Genomic DNA, 15,887 nt, shown 5'->3' on the forward strand with positions numbered 1-15,887 from the left:
TCAATAGAATTTAAAAAAAAAATAAAACTCATGAAACAGGCCTGGACAGAAATGATGGTTCTCTTAACTTAATATTTTGTTGCACAATCTTTTGAGGCAATCACTGAAATCAAACGATTCCTGTAATGTATGTAATTTAGCATTATGTACTTGCTGACATCCTCTATAAGGAAAGTTGCAATTACAGAGTTGATGTCCCTCTGGTCATTGGTCCTCTGGCACTTCTCTAGTACTAGAATGGTTAGTCTCCCTCTGCTCTGCCATAAGGTAACACAATGGTTAACATTTATGAAGTCTGGCATTATTAACATCTCCTCATTGATGACATTTCAGCCCTGGGTTTGAAGGGGAGATGCCAGATTTGATGACTCTGCCTATTCTTACCGCACACCCTTTTCAGGGAAGTGGCAAAAGCAACGTAGAAGTAAAAAAGTCAGAGGAATTTTGCACAAAATGGCAATTGTCAACTTTTTATATCATGCAAGCCAGAAAAATGGCACAGAAGACCTAATAAATCTGCCCCATAAGGTTTAGTTCTCCCAAACAAGTGTCTTATCTGAATACAAATATAGTATAATCCTAATTGTAAGAATGTATTAGCTCACTGCTTGTTTTCCCATATTTCATGAACTCGGCCAGCCTACACCTACTGTTATGTCTATTGTTTCTGGTATTCTTCTTAAAGGGAGTCTATCATTGCATAGATCGTTTTTTTAAATAAGCATATCTTTACATAGCCTTTATAAAAGCATGAGGCATATCTGTCTTTTCCTGATCCTCGCAGCCATTTTTAAATTACTCTGGTTTTCTTTATATGCAAATTAATCTTCAGGGAGCACCGTAAGTGTTATCATGTGCAGCACAATTAACATTCTCGCAAATGCGCTGTACATGACTAGCTGCTCTGGAAGGAGTGAAGAGGTGTAGAAGGAGGGATCATCCTTCAAGAAGGGGGCAGTGAGAAATGGAAGTGGCTGATCACACAGGGGTGCTCGGGGCACAGGAATAACGCTTCTGGTGCTCCCTGAAAATTAATTTGCGCATGAAAAAAAACAGGTTAAATTTTTTTTTTTTTTTCAGGGGAAAGCGCGAACGCAGACCCCCACTACCACAAATTGTGCAGTCGATTTTCCTCACATTTGGGGGAAATCACAGGGGTCAATCCATCCAAAGTGCAATGATGAGATCACACCCTGGGAATACCAACTTTTAGATCGTGGATTTTTTCCCCTACCAGGTAAGTATAAAAAAAACAGGTTAATTCAAAAATGGCTGTGAGGATCAAGAAACGACAGGTATGCCTAGAATTGCCTTTCTAAAGGCTATATAAAGATATGCTTATTTTAATTAAAAACGACCTAGGCAATGATAAACTCCCTTTAATAAATCCCTTTTTTACAGCTGTTACTATTACAGACCATCTGAAATGGGTTAGTTCCTTTAAGAAAGTCCATGATGGTCATTATGTGATAATTTGTGTCATCTTTACAATTTTGGTCTTAAGATTACACCACCTATCAGAGGGGTAACTTGAGGGTCCGGGACTAAGTGCAAAATCGGTAATGGGGCCCTGCCCCTTCCCCACTAAGCCTTCAGTGAGGTACACAAATAGTAGCGTCATAATTAGCATGGTGCATCTGACAATCAAATCCCAGGTTTTTGGCTAGTTGCCTTGGATCTCCAGCAACTGCAACTTCTAATTGCATCTGCACTGTAAAGATGCGGGTTCAGATGAATGATAAGGTAGGGCAGGGAGTTGTTCACTCTCATATACTACAGGCCACTTAAAGAGGACCTTTCATCTCCTGGGGCACATGTGCTGTAATACACTGCTAGAAAGCCGATGGTGCACTGAGTTCAGCGTACTATCGGCTTTCCTGTTCTGTGCCCCCAGTGAAGAGCTATCGGTGTCGGTACCATAGCACTTTACAGTCAGAAGCACATTTCTGACAGTCAGCCAGGAACGCCCTTCCTCACAGTAGCATGTATTGTGTTGTACTGTGAGAGGGGGTGTTCCTTACCGCCCAACGATGACGCTGAGCAGTGTGGAGCGCCCCCCCCCCCCCCAGTACTTGTCTATGGACGAGCACTATCAGGAGTAGGGGAGGTGTTCCTCACCACTCAGCATCATCACTGGGTGGTAAGGAATGCCCCCTCTCACAGGGCACTTAGAGGACATTATTACTGAATGAGTGTCCTAGGGGGCATTAGTACTGAGGCATTAATCAGCACCTTTAGGGAGCACCATTACTGTATGGAGGGCATAAAGTTAGTACAATTGCTGAGAGCGAAGACACCAAGGAAATTCCATTATTGAGTGTGGGCACAATGATGCACTGTTATTAAGTATAGGACACAAAGGGGCATCATTACTGTGTGGGAGCACTAAAAGGGCACCATTACTCAGTTAATAGCATCATTAGTTTATGGAAGGCATAGACAAGGCACTAAAACTGAGTGGAGGGCACTATGAGCTTCCTATATATTCCCCATTTCTTTTGTAGCCATTCTTGGCTTTGGCTCAAAAAAACACAACAAGATCTGCAACAATCTGCATATCCGCAACATGGGGCCTTGGCCTTAAGGTCATAAATAAACCTAAATGTTGGTTCTGAAGAATAGAGAATAGGCAGGGACATAGGTATGTGTGTGCGGGGCAAGTAAAGTACGTGCCATAGGTTAAGTAAGGCAGGGGGCAGAGTGTTCAGAAATGATGAAGCTGCCCTCAGAAACATTTACCTGCAGCATCAGTAGATCTTTGAAAAACTTAGATCCTAGCTGCCCTTCACATGAATTCCTTAAAGTCTGTGTCTATTAACCTTCTTGCAGCAGCTTCTGCCCTGAAGTCATGAACTCACATCTGTCTTCCATGTTCCGAGTGCTGCTTCTGCCTCCTGCAACATTAGTAAATCCTGCTTTGCCTGTGTAAAGTATGTACTTTTAGGCCCAATACACATGGGCAAATACAGTCTGGAAAATCTGAGAGCAGTCTGGAGACTAGGACTCCTTTATAGTCTATAAGGAGTCCCTGCCTCCTTGTAGCTCCATTGTGTCCAATACTATATATGTTATGGACAATGGAGCCATAAAGAGGCAGGGAATCCTAGCATTATAGACTGCAATGATGCAAGGAGTACCAGTTTCCAGATTGCATTCAGTGGAGGAAATAAAGGGGTCTTAGACTGTCTAATGTGTCCTATGAAAAAGTTTGGGCACCCCTATTAATCTTAATCATTTTTAGTTCTAAATATTTTGGTGTTTGCAACAGCCATTTCAGTTTGATATATCTAATAACTGATGGACACAGTAATATTTCAGGATTGAAATGAGGTTTATTGTACTAACAGAAAATGTGCAATATGCATTAAACCAAAATTTGACCGGTGCAAAAGTATGGGCACCCTTATCATTTTATTGATTTGAATTCCCCTAACTACTTTTTACTGACTTACTGAAGCACAAAATTGGTTTTGTAACCTCAGTGAGCTTTGAACTTCATAGCCAGATGTATCCAATCATAAGAAAAGGTATTTAAGGTGGCCAATTGCAAGTTGATCTCCTATTTGAATCTCCTCTGAAGAGTGGCATCATGGGCTACTCAAAACAACTCTCAAATGATCTGAAAACAAAGATTGTTCAACATAGTTGTTCAGGGGAAGGATACAAAACGTTGTCTCAGAGATTTAACCTGTCAGTTTCCACTGTGAGGAACATAGTAAGGAAATGGAAGACCACAGGGACAGTTCTTGTTAAGCCCAGAAGTGGCAGGCCAAGAAAAATATCAGAAAGGCAGAGAAGAAGAATGGTGAGAACAGTCAAGGACAATCCACAGACCACCTCCAAAGAGCTGCAGCATCATCTTGCTGCAGATGGTGTCACTGTGCATCGGTCAACTATACAGCGCACTTTGCACAAATAGAAGCTGTATGGGAGAGTGATGAGAAAGAAGCCGTTTCTGCACGTACGCCACAAATAGAGTTGCCTGAGGTATGCAAAAGCACATTTGGACAAGGCAGCTTCATTTTGGAAACAAAGATTGAGTTGTTTGGTTATAAAAAAAGGCGTTATGCATGGCGTCCAAAAAGAAACAGCATTCCAAGAAAAACACATGCTACCCACTGTAAAATTTGGTGGAGGTTCCATCATGCTTTGGGGCTGTGTGGCCAATGCCGGCATCGGGAATCTTGTTAAAGTTGAGAGTCGCATGGATTCCACTCAGTATCAGCAGATTCTTGAGAATAATGTTCAAGAATCAGTGACAAAGTTGAAGTTACGCCGGGGATGGATATTTCAGCAAGACAATGATCCAAAACACTGCTCCAAATCAACTCAGGCATTCATGCAGAGGAACAATTACAATGTTCTGGAATGGCCATCCCAGTCCCCAGACCTGAATATCATTGAACATCTGTGGGATGATTTGAAGCGGGCTGTCCATGCTCGGCGACCATCTAACTTAACTGAACTTGAATTGTTTGTCCAAAATACCTTTATCCAGGATCCAGGAACTGATTAAAAGCTACAGGAAGCGACTAGAGGCTGTTATCTTTGCAAAAGGAGGATCTACTAAATATTAATGTCACTTTTCTGTTGAGGTGCCCATACTTTTGCACCGGTCAAATTTTGGTTTAATGCATATTGCGCATTTTCTGTTAGTACAATAAACCTCATTTCAATCCTGAAATATTACTGTGTCCATCAGTTATTAGATATATCAAACTGAAATGGCTGTTGCAAATACCAAAATATTTAGAACTAAAAATGATTAAGATTAATAGGGGTGCCCAAACTTTTTCATAGGACTGTATGTCTATTTTATACCTTGTGACCTTTGACACATCAGAATTTTTGAAATGCAAATTATTTGGAATATTGGAAGGGTTACAACACAAAAAGGACCTTATTGAAAGGGGTTTTTATGACCTATCCACTCCTCAGTCACTATACGGAAAAGCAGATAACGCTGTTCTATATTATTATTTCAGCTCTGCTCCTATTTCTCTTCCATTAGAACTAAGCTGCAGTAACTCAGCACGGCCACTACACAGAGAACAGAGCAATCTGCTTCCAGCTCTACCCTCCATGTAGCTGTGGGGTCTGACTCCTGGGTGTCAAACCCCTGACAATCTGATAATGATTACCTATCTTATAGATACATCATGAATATTTTTTGCTTGGGAAACCATTTTAAGCACATATGGTCTATTTATGGGACATATTTATCAACATATCTACATCATTGACAATATGGTGAATGTGATACTTATGAAGTTTTTGCTCCAACACATGTGATCTTATCAGAAAACAGTGTGGCGCTTTAGAGTCATATTCATTGCAACTCACCATTATTATGAAATCTCCCCTACAATCTCAGTACAAGTCACTGTTCCTAAGGAAAGAGTTAAAACAACGTTCCAATAAGATAAAAGTGCCCAATAACAGCTTATACCATTGTATCATTTCCAGATTATATATACACATAAACATATTACCATATGAAGTGGCTCCAATGTCCTTGTTATCATTGACTATCTAGGGAAATAGAGTTGACATCCGATCTGATAGCTTGTTTAAAATTGGCCCTGCCATTGCTATGTACAATGACAATAATAACACAGCCGCGGCAGAAATGCTCAGTTGTATATGCTAATTCTGCTCGCTACAGCCTCCCCTTACTCATCCAAAGACTGATTCAATATTTATTCATGAACAGAAAAGAGAGAATCCGTCAGGCAAAGCTTTGAAACATCCGCCTGGGAAATGTCCTCAGCAGTGTGAGAGTAAAGCAGCTTTGCACACAGTTATCCAGTACTGAGACTATGTACAGAACATCTCTCCAGAGGCATACGTCAAATATCAAGCTTTTCAATAAGAGGACAATACTTCAGCCTCTCCGTGATTCTACATGAAGAATGGCTAGAATATGTTAGCACTTGTATACATTGGTTACTATGAGCACCATATTGTTTTCACCATAAGATTAATTATAGATTATAGGCTTCATTGGCAAACCGTTTAACATGGCATTAAAGAGGAGATGAAAGCGTCACACAACTGGGCCCTGCTTTCTATATATTTGTATACATCGATAACATCCATTTACTAAGCTTGGTGGGCTTCACATCTTGAATTTCTGCTGATATGCTACATAGTTACAGCTGAAACAAATGCATTATACAGTACAATAAAATCTGTGTAAACAAAAAAAACCCAGACAATGAACACATGCATGGAAGATAATCTGTTCCATCTGAGCTGCTGCCTATGTTCCTTATAGACTGAAAATGATGATACTGTAATCTACATTTATTCTCCAGATCTCACATGGTTTATTCACACAAAATCTAAGCATGATGATATAACAAGTCATATATATGAATACGGCTTAAGCTTTATCACATCTCATTTTTATAGGCTTGATATATAGAAGAAACTTGTCCATAAGGTAAAATATAAGGTGTTATTTTGGTGGTATGCTTTGGTTTACCCCTTTTTTAAATGTATTGAAAAGTGTTGCAAACTATGGCACATATTTTTGTATAAATATGTATTACAATGCAAATTAATAGGTGACATATTCAATGTATGGTGTACAGTTGCATATGTCAGGGCATTACATTTAGCATGTGTATTTGCATTATCTTCTGCTGCATATGCTAACTGTAGGCAAAAGGTGTAACAGAGCCCCAATGTGACATAACAGTCTTGTAAGGAATGTTCAGAGCCAATGAACCTGTCTGTAGTATTATAGGTGCTACAAGTGAGATATAAGTCAAATACTTTTCTAAATACTGAGTGATCCTAAAATGATGGTGCAAAAGCAGAAGTTTATAGTAACATGAGTGGTAAATGGCTGAAAATCAAATCAAAACTAGTTTAATGCTGATCGCAACCACTCACAACGCAGCATCTATTTTTTTTAAGAGGAAAATGTGTCATGGTGATGGTGACATAGAATCCAGAAAAAGCTTTGTGTGTTGGAATTTGTAAAGTTACATAATGCTGCTGGTCCGTTCAGAATGCTGTGTTTAGGATGTAATAATCTTACACACTCCCTAGACCTTATCCCTTGAGGATTAGATATCTATGAAACATAGGGATAGTAATTCGGACAGGAAGGGAGAGGATGGAAACTAGGGACGATATTGTTTACGCTGCTACTATCAGACACTGTGGCTGCAAAACCTCGTAGGTGCTCCACTCCACTTTCAATTCTCCTATTTTGATGTTCCTCTAAGATTCTGATGTGATCTGTTATTTTGTCTTATGGATCGGTTACTTCTATACATTATTGCTCATATTAGGAGCCTGTGAGGGAGTTTGGGGCATAAACTAGCAACATGTCTTTATGCTGCTGAGATTTAGGGCCTCAAAACAGTTGACCGCAGTCCCATCCATGTCTCTGTTTGGTTTTTAAGCATTAACCTGCCATGAATGAGCCCTGTATTTGTCTCTGGCAGCTTCTAGTTGGGGGTCGAATTAAGGCTACCCTGAGCTCTGTACGAAGACTGTGGGACCCCACATCTGTATAAAGATGACTGACACTTAGAACCAAAAGTTGGTGTACCAAAACACCAGAACCAAAGTTATTGTATTCATAGGCTACCAGTACTAATTTTACTACATATAAGGAACCAGGAACCTACTGGTGATGCTGATCTCTTTTGTACTGTCTAAAAAAGCAGAAAGCTTGAATCGGGTGGATTCTACCATTTTCATTTTAACATTGAAGCCAATGATGGATACAAAAGACAGTCTTCAGTTTGTATTTAGCATTATGGAATTTTTAAAGTCTGCTTTTCTGATGGATCCGAACCATGAACCTAAAGATAGTGGTGTGAGATCAGCCAAGGAGCAATGGCAGCGTGCAGTGCCCATATACAGTATGCAGGATTAGAGGAGCAGTGCTGTACAATGCTGGTATATAGTATACAGAATAAGGGAAGTAGTACTGTACAGTGCCCGTATACATTATACAGGATTAGAGAAGTGCTATTAAGCAGTGCCCATATACAGGATTAAAGGAGTGGTACTGTGCAGTGTCTGTACACAGTATACACGATTAGAGCAGTGGTACAGTGTCCATATACAGTATATAGAATGAGAGGAGGTGTACTGTTCAGCAGTGACCACATACAGTATACAGGAAGAGAAGAATGGTACTATGCAGTGCCCAGTTGCAGTATACAGAATGAGAGGAATGGTATTTGGTCCTTCCCATATGCAGTATACAGGATAAAACTAATTTGTATTAGGCAATGCCGGTATACAGGGTTAAAGAAGTGGTACTGTGCCGCTTTTATTAGAAGAATAATGTATTACTCTTTTGTGACACATTTATTCCATAAGGTTGTTTGCCACCAAGTAAAGGTAAAATTCATAAATACATTTATATGGAAATATGTATCAGTGTATGTGGGCTGAATTATGTATAAGAAAGCAAAAAGTCTAAAACCAGGATGAGCTTTTTATAGTTGTGAATAATATTTCCCCAGGGGACATTATATAGAGTGATAAGTGATGGGCTATGTTTTGGGGAAATACAATATTACTCTATTTTGTGGAATTGCCTGCACTTCTATTACAGCCATAGCAACGTGCACCTACAATTTTTAAAGTTCCATCTTCTGTGCAAAACCCGGAACCTGTTGTGTAATGTTATAGCCACTTTTTTAGCAGAGTTATAGACATCAGGTTTTGGAGCCTGTATTCAAAGTTGGAGTTGTAGTCGGTTTTGGCTTACAAATAGTGTGCTGGTACAAAGTATTCCTTAAAATGTTATAAGAAAGTGTTTTTTGATAGTTACTACCCTGTCTGTCCACATAACAAAACTACGAACTATGGCTCTTAAAGAGGACCTTTCATGTCTTCGTAGACGTGCAGTATTATATACCGATAGAGAGTCAACAGTGTGTTTCTCGGTATGTTCCCTAGTACTGGAGACATCATTTCCATTCTGGCAGAGGGATGCTGCAGCCTCTTCATTAATCTGTGCTAGCCAGGCTATTCATTAAGATTGTCGTACGATATGCCAATCTTAATAAATCTGCCCAGTCTGCTTTTAATTGTTGAATACATAATCTACAGACTATTCTCAAATGGAGATTGAGGTGGCTTGTATATATGTAGATTAAGCTCCTACATTTGTTGTGAATTTTTCCAAACCAACCAACTCATGTAAACCCATATTTCTCTGTTTTAAGTGAGGTGTCGAAACTCCTGGATATATATTATACCTCTTCCATTTTTTAACACAGAGGTTGCAATTCTGCAAGCTATCTATAAGCAAACTGGTGCAAGCCAAACAGTCATGCATCATATGTCAGCAACAGCATTAAGAAATACTTACTAGAGATGGGTGAACTGACTCGTACCAAGTTGGGTTTGACATACACATTGTCCCATTTTGGTTTTTTTTACAGAAAGTGAACAAATGGAGATTCATCTCGTGCTAAGTAAAATAGCCGCCGCTATATATTTTGGGGACTCTTCCAATAACAGGCCTGGGCACATTACATCACCAGGGAAGGGATAAGATGCCATGAGTAGGCCCAAAAGAGGTAAGAGAAGGTGAGTATGATTTTTATTTTTTTTTTAACACCTCTCCTGGGCCGCCACCTATTATACTCTGGGATTTGAAGAGACCCCTGATAATAATAATGTCACTTTCACTCTAACATAACTTCAGTTGTGTTTGCCTTACAGAGCTAGAAATTAGAAAGAGCCCTGAGAGTCTTCTGCACTAATTTTAGTAGGTCATACTGATAAAACTAATGAAGCAAAGAGAACTGTGTATGACTGAATTCTGTACTCAGCATCCAACTCCGAAACATAAGATAATACACAAAGACATCTGCACATTGTGCCCAGAAATTGTTATTTGGACCAGTCGGTTTAGTGAAATTTTAATTGCACTATCATATTGATTTTTGTATACACATATGCCAGGGAGTATTTAGGCCTGTATATAAAAGGACAAAATCCAGTTGGGGACACTCGCTATATAGGGCACATCAGGGCCTGTGTGGGATAGGACACAATAGGTACAGGTGAAACCCCGTTTTCCCCTTTCTTGGCCCTTATGCCCTCTCCTGCTAGGCGCATACATCCCAGAGAAACTTTTGCCTGAGATGCATCATGGAATAGGCTCAATGTCCAGGATCTGCATATTGAAGATACAGTAGGTTATATATCCATTACGCTGGATTTCGAGGCCACCATGCCTATTGCTTGTTATACATATCTGTGCCTTTTTTTATATAGACCACATGCAGCTTTTATTATATCCATCTGTTATATTTAGAATCCAAAATCATTTCAAAATGTATTAAACACATAACAGCTACACACATATTGGATTATAACAAACATATTTGTTTTAATATGATTCAGTCCAGAAAAAAAATACATATCAAAATCAGCAGAGAGCAATGCATGTAAAAGCTATAGAGAAAGGCCATAACAGGTCTATATTAGTAAATTTCTACAATCTTCATGTGAGGAAAGCAGGTTAAACATTCATGGAAAAGTTAATAAGAGGCACCATATGTCTGTTGGCACAGCAGCAGAGATAACATTGGCTTTTGTTCCCTTTAATGAGATTTAATACACTGTAACCACAGTAAAAATATGCCTGAAACATAAAAAGCATACAGATTTTATATATGGACGTCATCATTGGACTCAGTGCCAATTTGTGGTGACAATAAAATGGTAATTTTGATTTCAGTGTGATGTGTGGCGTTATTGCACCCACTTTTCAGTTACTCAAAGTGCCAAATGGGGTGGAGGGAGGTTATCAGGAAAACCTCAGCCGGCTTATATGTCATACTCTGTGACTAAAGTTTCTGAGGAGTCCTGGAGTGTCAGGCCCAGTTCACATCTGCGTTCAGGTTTCCTTTCGGGAAGTCTGTTTGGGGACCCACCAAATGGAAACCTATACGTATTAAAAAGCGGTTACCTAAAGGAAACCCGCAGACCCCATAAACTGTAATGGGGGCCATGTGGTTTCCACTCGGTTTCTGCACAAAACATGCAAAAGGAAAAGTGCTACTTGCAGGACTTTTCTCTCCACATGTTTCGAGCAGAAACCACATGAACCCATAGTCTATGGGGTCCGCGGGTTTCCCAGGTAACTGCTTTTTAGTGCGTATAGGTTTCCGTTTGGGGGGTCCCTAAGCAGACTCCCCAAATGGAAACCCAAACGCAGATGTGATCCTTTAGTTGCATGATCCTTTCCAGAGCTCGACAAGGACATAAAACCTTCATAGTGACATGTTATCTGGAGGTATACATTTCTGCCCACTTGATCCTAATGGAACCAAAATATAGCCTAGTCTCGCTAAGATGGGCCCTGCAGAGTTACAGTATAGCCACACTTGTTTTCATAAAGGTAGAACAGAATCTGAGTTTTATTCTTTGCAATAGGTTTAATAGTTATTGTGATAGTATAAGATAACCCAAGCTGTATAGTGCTCTTACTGTCACATGAACTACAGCCTACTACTGGTTTTCTTTTGTGAATCAATTGATGATATTGTAAAGGAAGAGATATCTGAAAGTGAATCTTCATTCTCTGGGCTGATACCATCTTCATCAGAATCTATAGTCCAATTCTTCTCACAGTAGGACTGTACAGCATTGTCATATGTCTTCTCTGAGATGCCAAAGCAGTGATGAGCATCCATATCCTGACATCTTAAAGACAAGAACCATCAGGTATAATACATGCTTAATTCAAATCAAGACCCCAATCTCATATATAACACCTGCTATATGAAAAGTGACCAACCTTTTTCCGCTACATAACAGTATCTGCAACTTTGTCCCATTGATGCTAGTTATAATGCCAGGTAAGAATGTCAAAGAAGATGGATATGCTAAAGTCAAGACGTGATCACCAACATCTAGCACATGTGGTGGACTGAACTTTCCAAAAATCCATTCTATGTCTTGCACTGCTGTTGTACCATCTGCCCACGAAATGACATACTTCTTTCGGTTTTCTGTAAGCTTCTTGACTTCAGCTGCAAAACAACATTATCAGTAATATTACAACGCATAGGGTGGTATCTACATTAAATCTGCATGTTTATTCAGACTGGCGTATCATACATCAGTCTTAATACTTGTCTGCCCCAGAGTGCGGTCCACCATAATTATTAAGAGGCAAATGCTCAAGTAGTCAGTGCAACTGAAGCTGAAATATATACCAGCTAAGGGCTTGGCAAGTTTTAGGCACAAATAATATTAAAAATGGAGAGCAGGGTGCAAATGGGGAATTTGTCATTTTTGCTGCAAATATGTAAGCAGCTGTAAAATGAATGATAAATTCCTCCATGTCTGTTATAACATGTAACACTTGGAGCAGTACCTGACATATGCCAAGTACAAATACACAGTACAAATGTAACCTCTTTAATATAACTTAACTATAAAGCAGTTATAGGAGAGTGTTGTGGGCATGCTCTACGTGAAGAAGATGAGGAGCTGTTTTCATCATTTATTATGAATGGTATAATACAGTGTTATCTGCCTTCAGCTTTACAGGTGATACCTTTCATTGCAATCCTGTCCTCTGATGATACTGAGTTTATTGATGTCCCTGTCCCCTCTGTAAACACCCGCAACCTTAAAAGTGACCTCTATAAAACAAGAGGTGTCAGCCTGTTGGGGTGATCAGTGGCCAGTTTGAAAGCTGCAGGATTGCAATTCTAAAATTGGATGTTTAAAGGGACTTTCCACGTGAGGGATAGTGATGACCATTCCTTAGGCACCAGTGGCTGCTGTAAACAGCTGAATGGTGAAAGTACTGGATGTCAGACTCCTACCAATCTAATATTGATGACCTATCCTGAAGAATTTCAGCCCAAGAACCCCTTTAATTGTATTTTACTGAACGCATTTCCATTTGCATAGAAGAACAATCTATTCAAACAAATGATTAAGTCTTGGGATTATTATTGTATAAACTATGTAATACAGTACATAAGTGTGTATGTATGTATATATATATATATATATATATATATATATATATATATATATATATATATATATATATTCTGTGTGTGAGTGTATCCATACAATACCCAAATGAAATGTTCCAGTTTCATCATTTCTAGCAACTACAGGCTGTCCAATCCATCTCTCTTCACATGCCAAGATGTATGAAGTATCTTTCTTATATTTTTCTAGGCTTATTGAGTAAATACGTTCCCTTGGAGCAACAGCTTCAGCACTGTCATAGTATCGTACCTAAAACAGTAATACAGACATTTCTTACCCACATGCAATATACTGTACAACACATACAGCTCTAACCAAATATGCTGCATATTGTTAATAAACCTGTTGCATTTTTGAGTACGTGCAGAGATGTTTCCTCAATTTTTATGAAAACTGGAGTGAGACAAAATAAATGTATCAAAATTGTAAACTATGCCAGAAAAAGAAGCAAGTACATTAACAAATGTTGGTTATTCTTTTTTCTTATGCTACAAACACCTGACTTGTTTATTACTAGATGTAACACCACAAAACATATAATTGTCCCATTTTACTTATATTACAATATTGTAGCATTATTATATTAATCTCACAAGTCCTAACCAAAGAATTGCTAAATAATTAACTGTATAGGGCAGAAATGTAATTTTTTTTTTTAAATGTATAGTTTTATTAAAAGCCTAGTTTCCATAAAGTAGTGAGGGCACTGTATAGTCACCTTATCCTGTCTTATTATGAGATCATACACTGACTTAACATGGGAACGAAGGAGGCACTAATATTTCATTGTATTTTTTCCTGTGCTATACTTCCTCTTGGTGCCGTCACATGTATTACAGAGATAAATGCATACTGTAGTTACTCCTACACTGTTTGACTGTAATAAAGTGGACCCCAAAAAAGTTATTTATCAAGTCATAAAGTGAGAATTTTGACCCCCTCCCCCCATACACACACAAAGTTTCATGGAGTTTATTAATATTGGACTGTAAAAAGGAAAAATTGCATTTTCAGCAATAAAATGCTACTTCACCCCAAATTATTTTCACATGCGGTTACATGAAAGAGCCCCTGAAGAAGCAGAATTGTGGAAGCCCCCACCAAATTACCCAGTCTTAGAAATTGCACCCCTCAAGTAATTTATCAAGGGATATAACTAGCCACACAAGTTGTTTTTTTTAAATCTTTATTCATATTTTAACCCCTGCCTGGAATTTTTTATTTTTGTTTTTGATCACTTTTCATTCAAATTTTTATCAGAGATGAAACCGCGAAAAAATCATTCGGCAAAATTAATTTTTTTTCCTCTACTTTGTTATTCCCCGTGCGGGAGAAATATTTGTATTTTTGTTGGAGTGGATGATCTGCCTATATTTAGCAAATTGCTGCTGGCGATGGTTTTCCTGCTCCAGTGTTTTGGCAGCTCTTAAGCTGTACTGCTGCTGAACCCCTTCCTTGCACTGTGGCCGTGATTGTTCAGGCATCCCAGCAAACAATGTCATTTACTGGGATAAAAAGTAGCCTATTTTTTAATCAAGGTTACAATCTATCTATGTGCCAAATTTCATTCAAATCCATTCAGCCGTTTTTCCATGATTGAGGAACAAACATCCTAATATTAGTAGGATAGGATAGGATTACACTGAGAAACAAATAGAAGAAAATAAAGAATCTACACTTCCACGTGATGAAACATAAATCATGGGTAACATATCGACATATAATTGCATTCCTTACCATCACTTTGAGATCAGGAGTACAGTTTAATACGACACCTGGACAATACGTCTCCGGATAAAGAGGATGAGGTCCGATCACAGGGTCATTCTCCTTCAGATAGACAGCAATAAGACACATGATTAGGTGACATAAAATGTTCTCTTTCTAAATTGCTTTTATGTGAGGTCAATAAAAGAACTGAGGGACGATGTAATATGTTGTTCAGAAAGGAAGGAAATTGTTCTGGCTCCAGTGTGACCTGCAATTTGTGTACTGCAGAGCACTATATTATTGTATCTCTGCAGGTACATCGTACACCTAGTTGTCCTCCCCAGATTTTTATTAAGCTCAAATTGAAAATATGGATTTAACCAAAACATTCATTTCAGTCCCAACTACAACATTTATTTCCCAACATCCTTCTGAGCAGAAATAGGCTATATATTGTCTCCCCCTCCCCCCGCACCACTGGATGCAGCATCCCATAGGGATACCCAGCATTGTAATTTTTCAACTATAAGTATGCCTAGTTTTCCATAGCTCATGTGCATTGGGGGACAGTTTCATCAAAAGGGCAATGACTGACACATTTAATTATATTTATTACTTGTTTCTGATATTTAACTGCATACAGTAACTGGATATATAATGGACATCAATACATCTGAAAATGGTCAGATTTTTCCATGGCTATTTTTGTTTCTGGGTTGTGTCTGGTACTTCAGCTGATCCATATCCATAAGTAACAAAGCCTGTACACAAAGCCTGCACTGCAGTATCACACACAGCCCATGGACAGGTATTGCAGAAACTTATCTAGTCTAATTCAACTCTTGTAATAAAACTAAATGGCCATTAACAATACCAATGTGCCTATGTTGTTTGTAATGTATTAGATGTTATGAAAATGGAGAGTTACAGTGGTTAAAAGTAGCTGAACAAAATATACTGTTTATACTGTATATAATAATCATTTTTGTCCAAACATTTTGATGCAGATTTGGGTTTTCATAAATTTGCTGCTTCCAGATTTTTAGATCTTTTAGTCAGATATTTGTATTTTTTGTGTTGGCCCATATTTTTCAAGACTTCTGCAATTTGCCCTGACATTTTGGATATCAGCTTCTGGGACAAATCCTGAGTGACGGCAACTAGAGATG

General features: G+C 38.7%; 2 protein-coding genes and 1 non-coding gene across 3 annotated transcripts in view; 1 reads left to right on the plus strand and 2 right to left on the minus strand.

Annotated features, from left to right (window-relative positions):
• The window catches only part of INPP4A (inositol polyphosphate-4-phosphatase type I A), a 528,838-nt gene that overhangs the window by 340,026 nt on the left and 172,925 nt on the right, over window positions 1-15,887 (plus strand). The window lies entirely within an intron of this gene.
• On the minus strand, window positions 1,078-1,245 carry LOC142196339 (U1 spliceosomal RNA). The gene has a single exon (XR_012715184.1). It is a non-coding gene; the product is annotated as a U1 spliceosomal RNA (small nuclear RNA).
• Window positions 11,493-15,887, minus strand: part of VWA3B (von Willebrand factor A domain containing 3B) — a 130,102-nt gene continuing 125,707 nt past the window's right edge. Inside the window, exons 32-35 of the mRNA XM_075263130.1 lie at window positions 14,746-14,838; window positions 13,092-13,257; window positions 11,792-12,026; window positions 11,493-11,697 (exon numbers count right to left, since the gene is read on the minus strand). Of these exons, the coding sequence (XP_075119231.1) occupies window positions 11,493-11,697; window positions 11,792-12,026; window positions 13,092-13,257; window positions 14,746-14,838 (699 nt within the window). The remainder of the gene's footprint in view (window positions 11,698-11,791; window positions 12,027-13,091; window positions 13,258-14,745; window positions 14,839-15,887) is intronic.

The sequence above is a fragment of the Leptodactylus fuscus genome, chromosome 2 (genome assembly GCF_031893055.1).
Source record: "Leptodactylus fuscus isolate aLepFus1 chromosome 2, aLepFus1.hap2, whole genome shotgun sequence".
Classification (NCBI taxonomy): Eukaryota; Metazoa; Chordata; class Amphibia; order Anura; family Leptodactylidae; genus Leptodactylus; species Leptodactylus fuscus.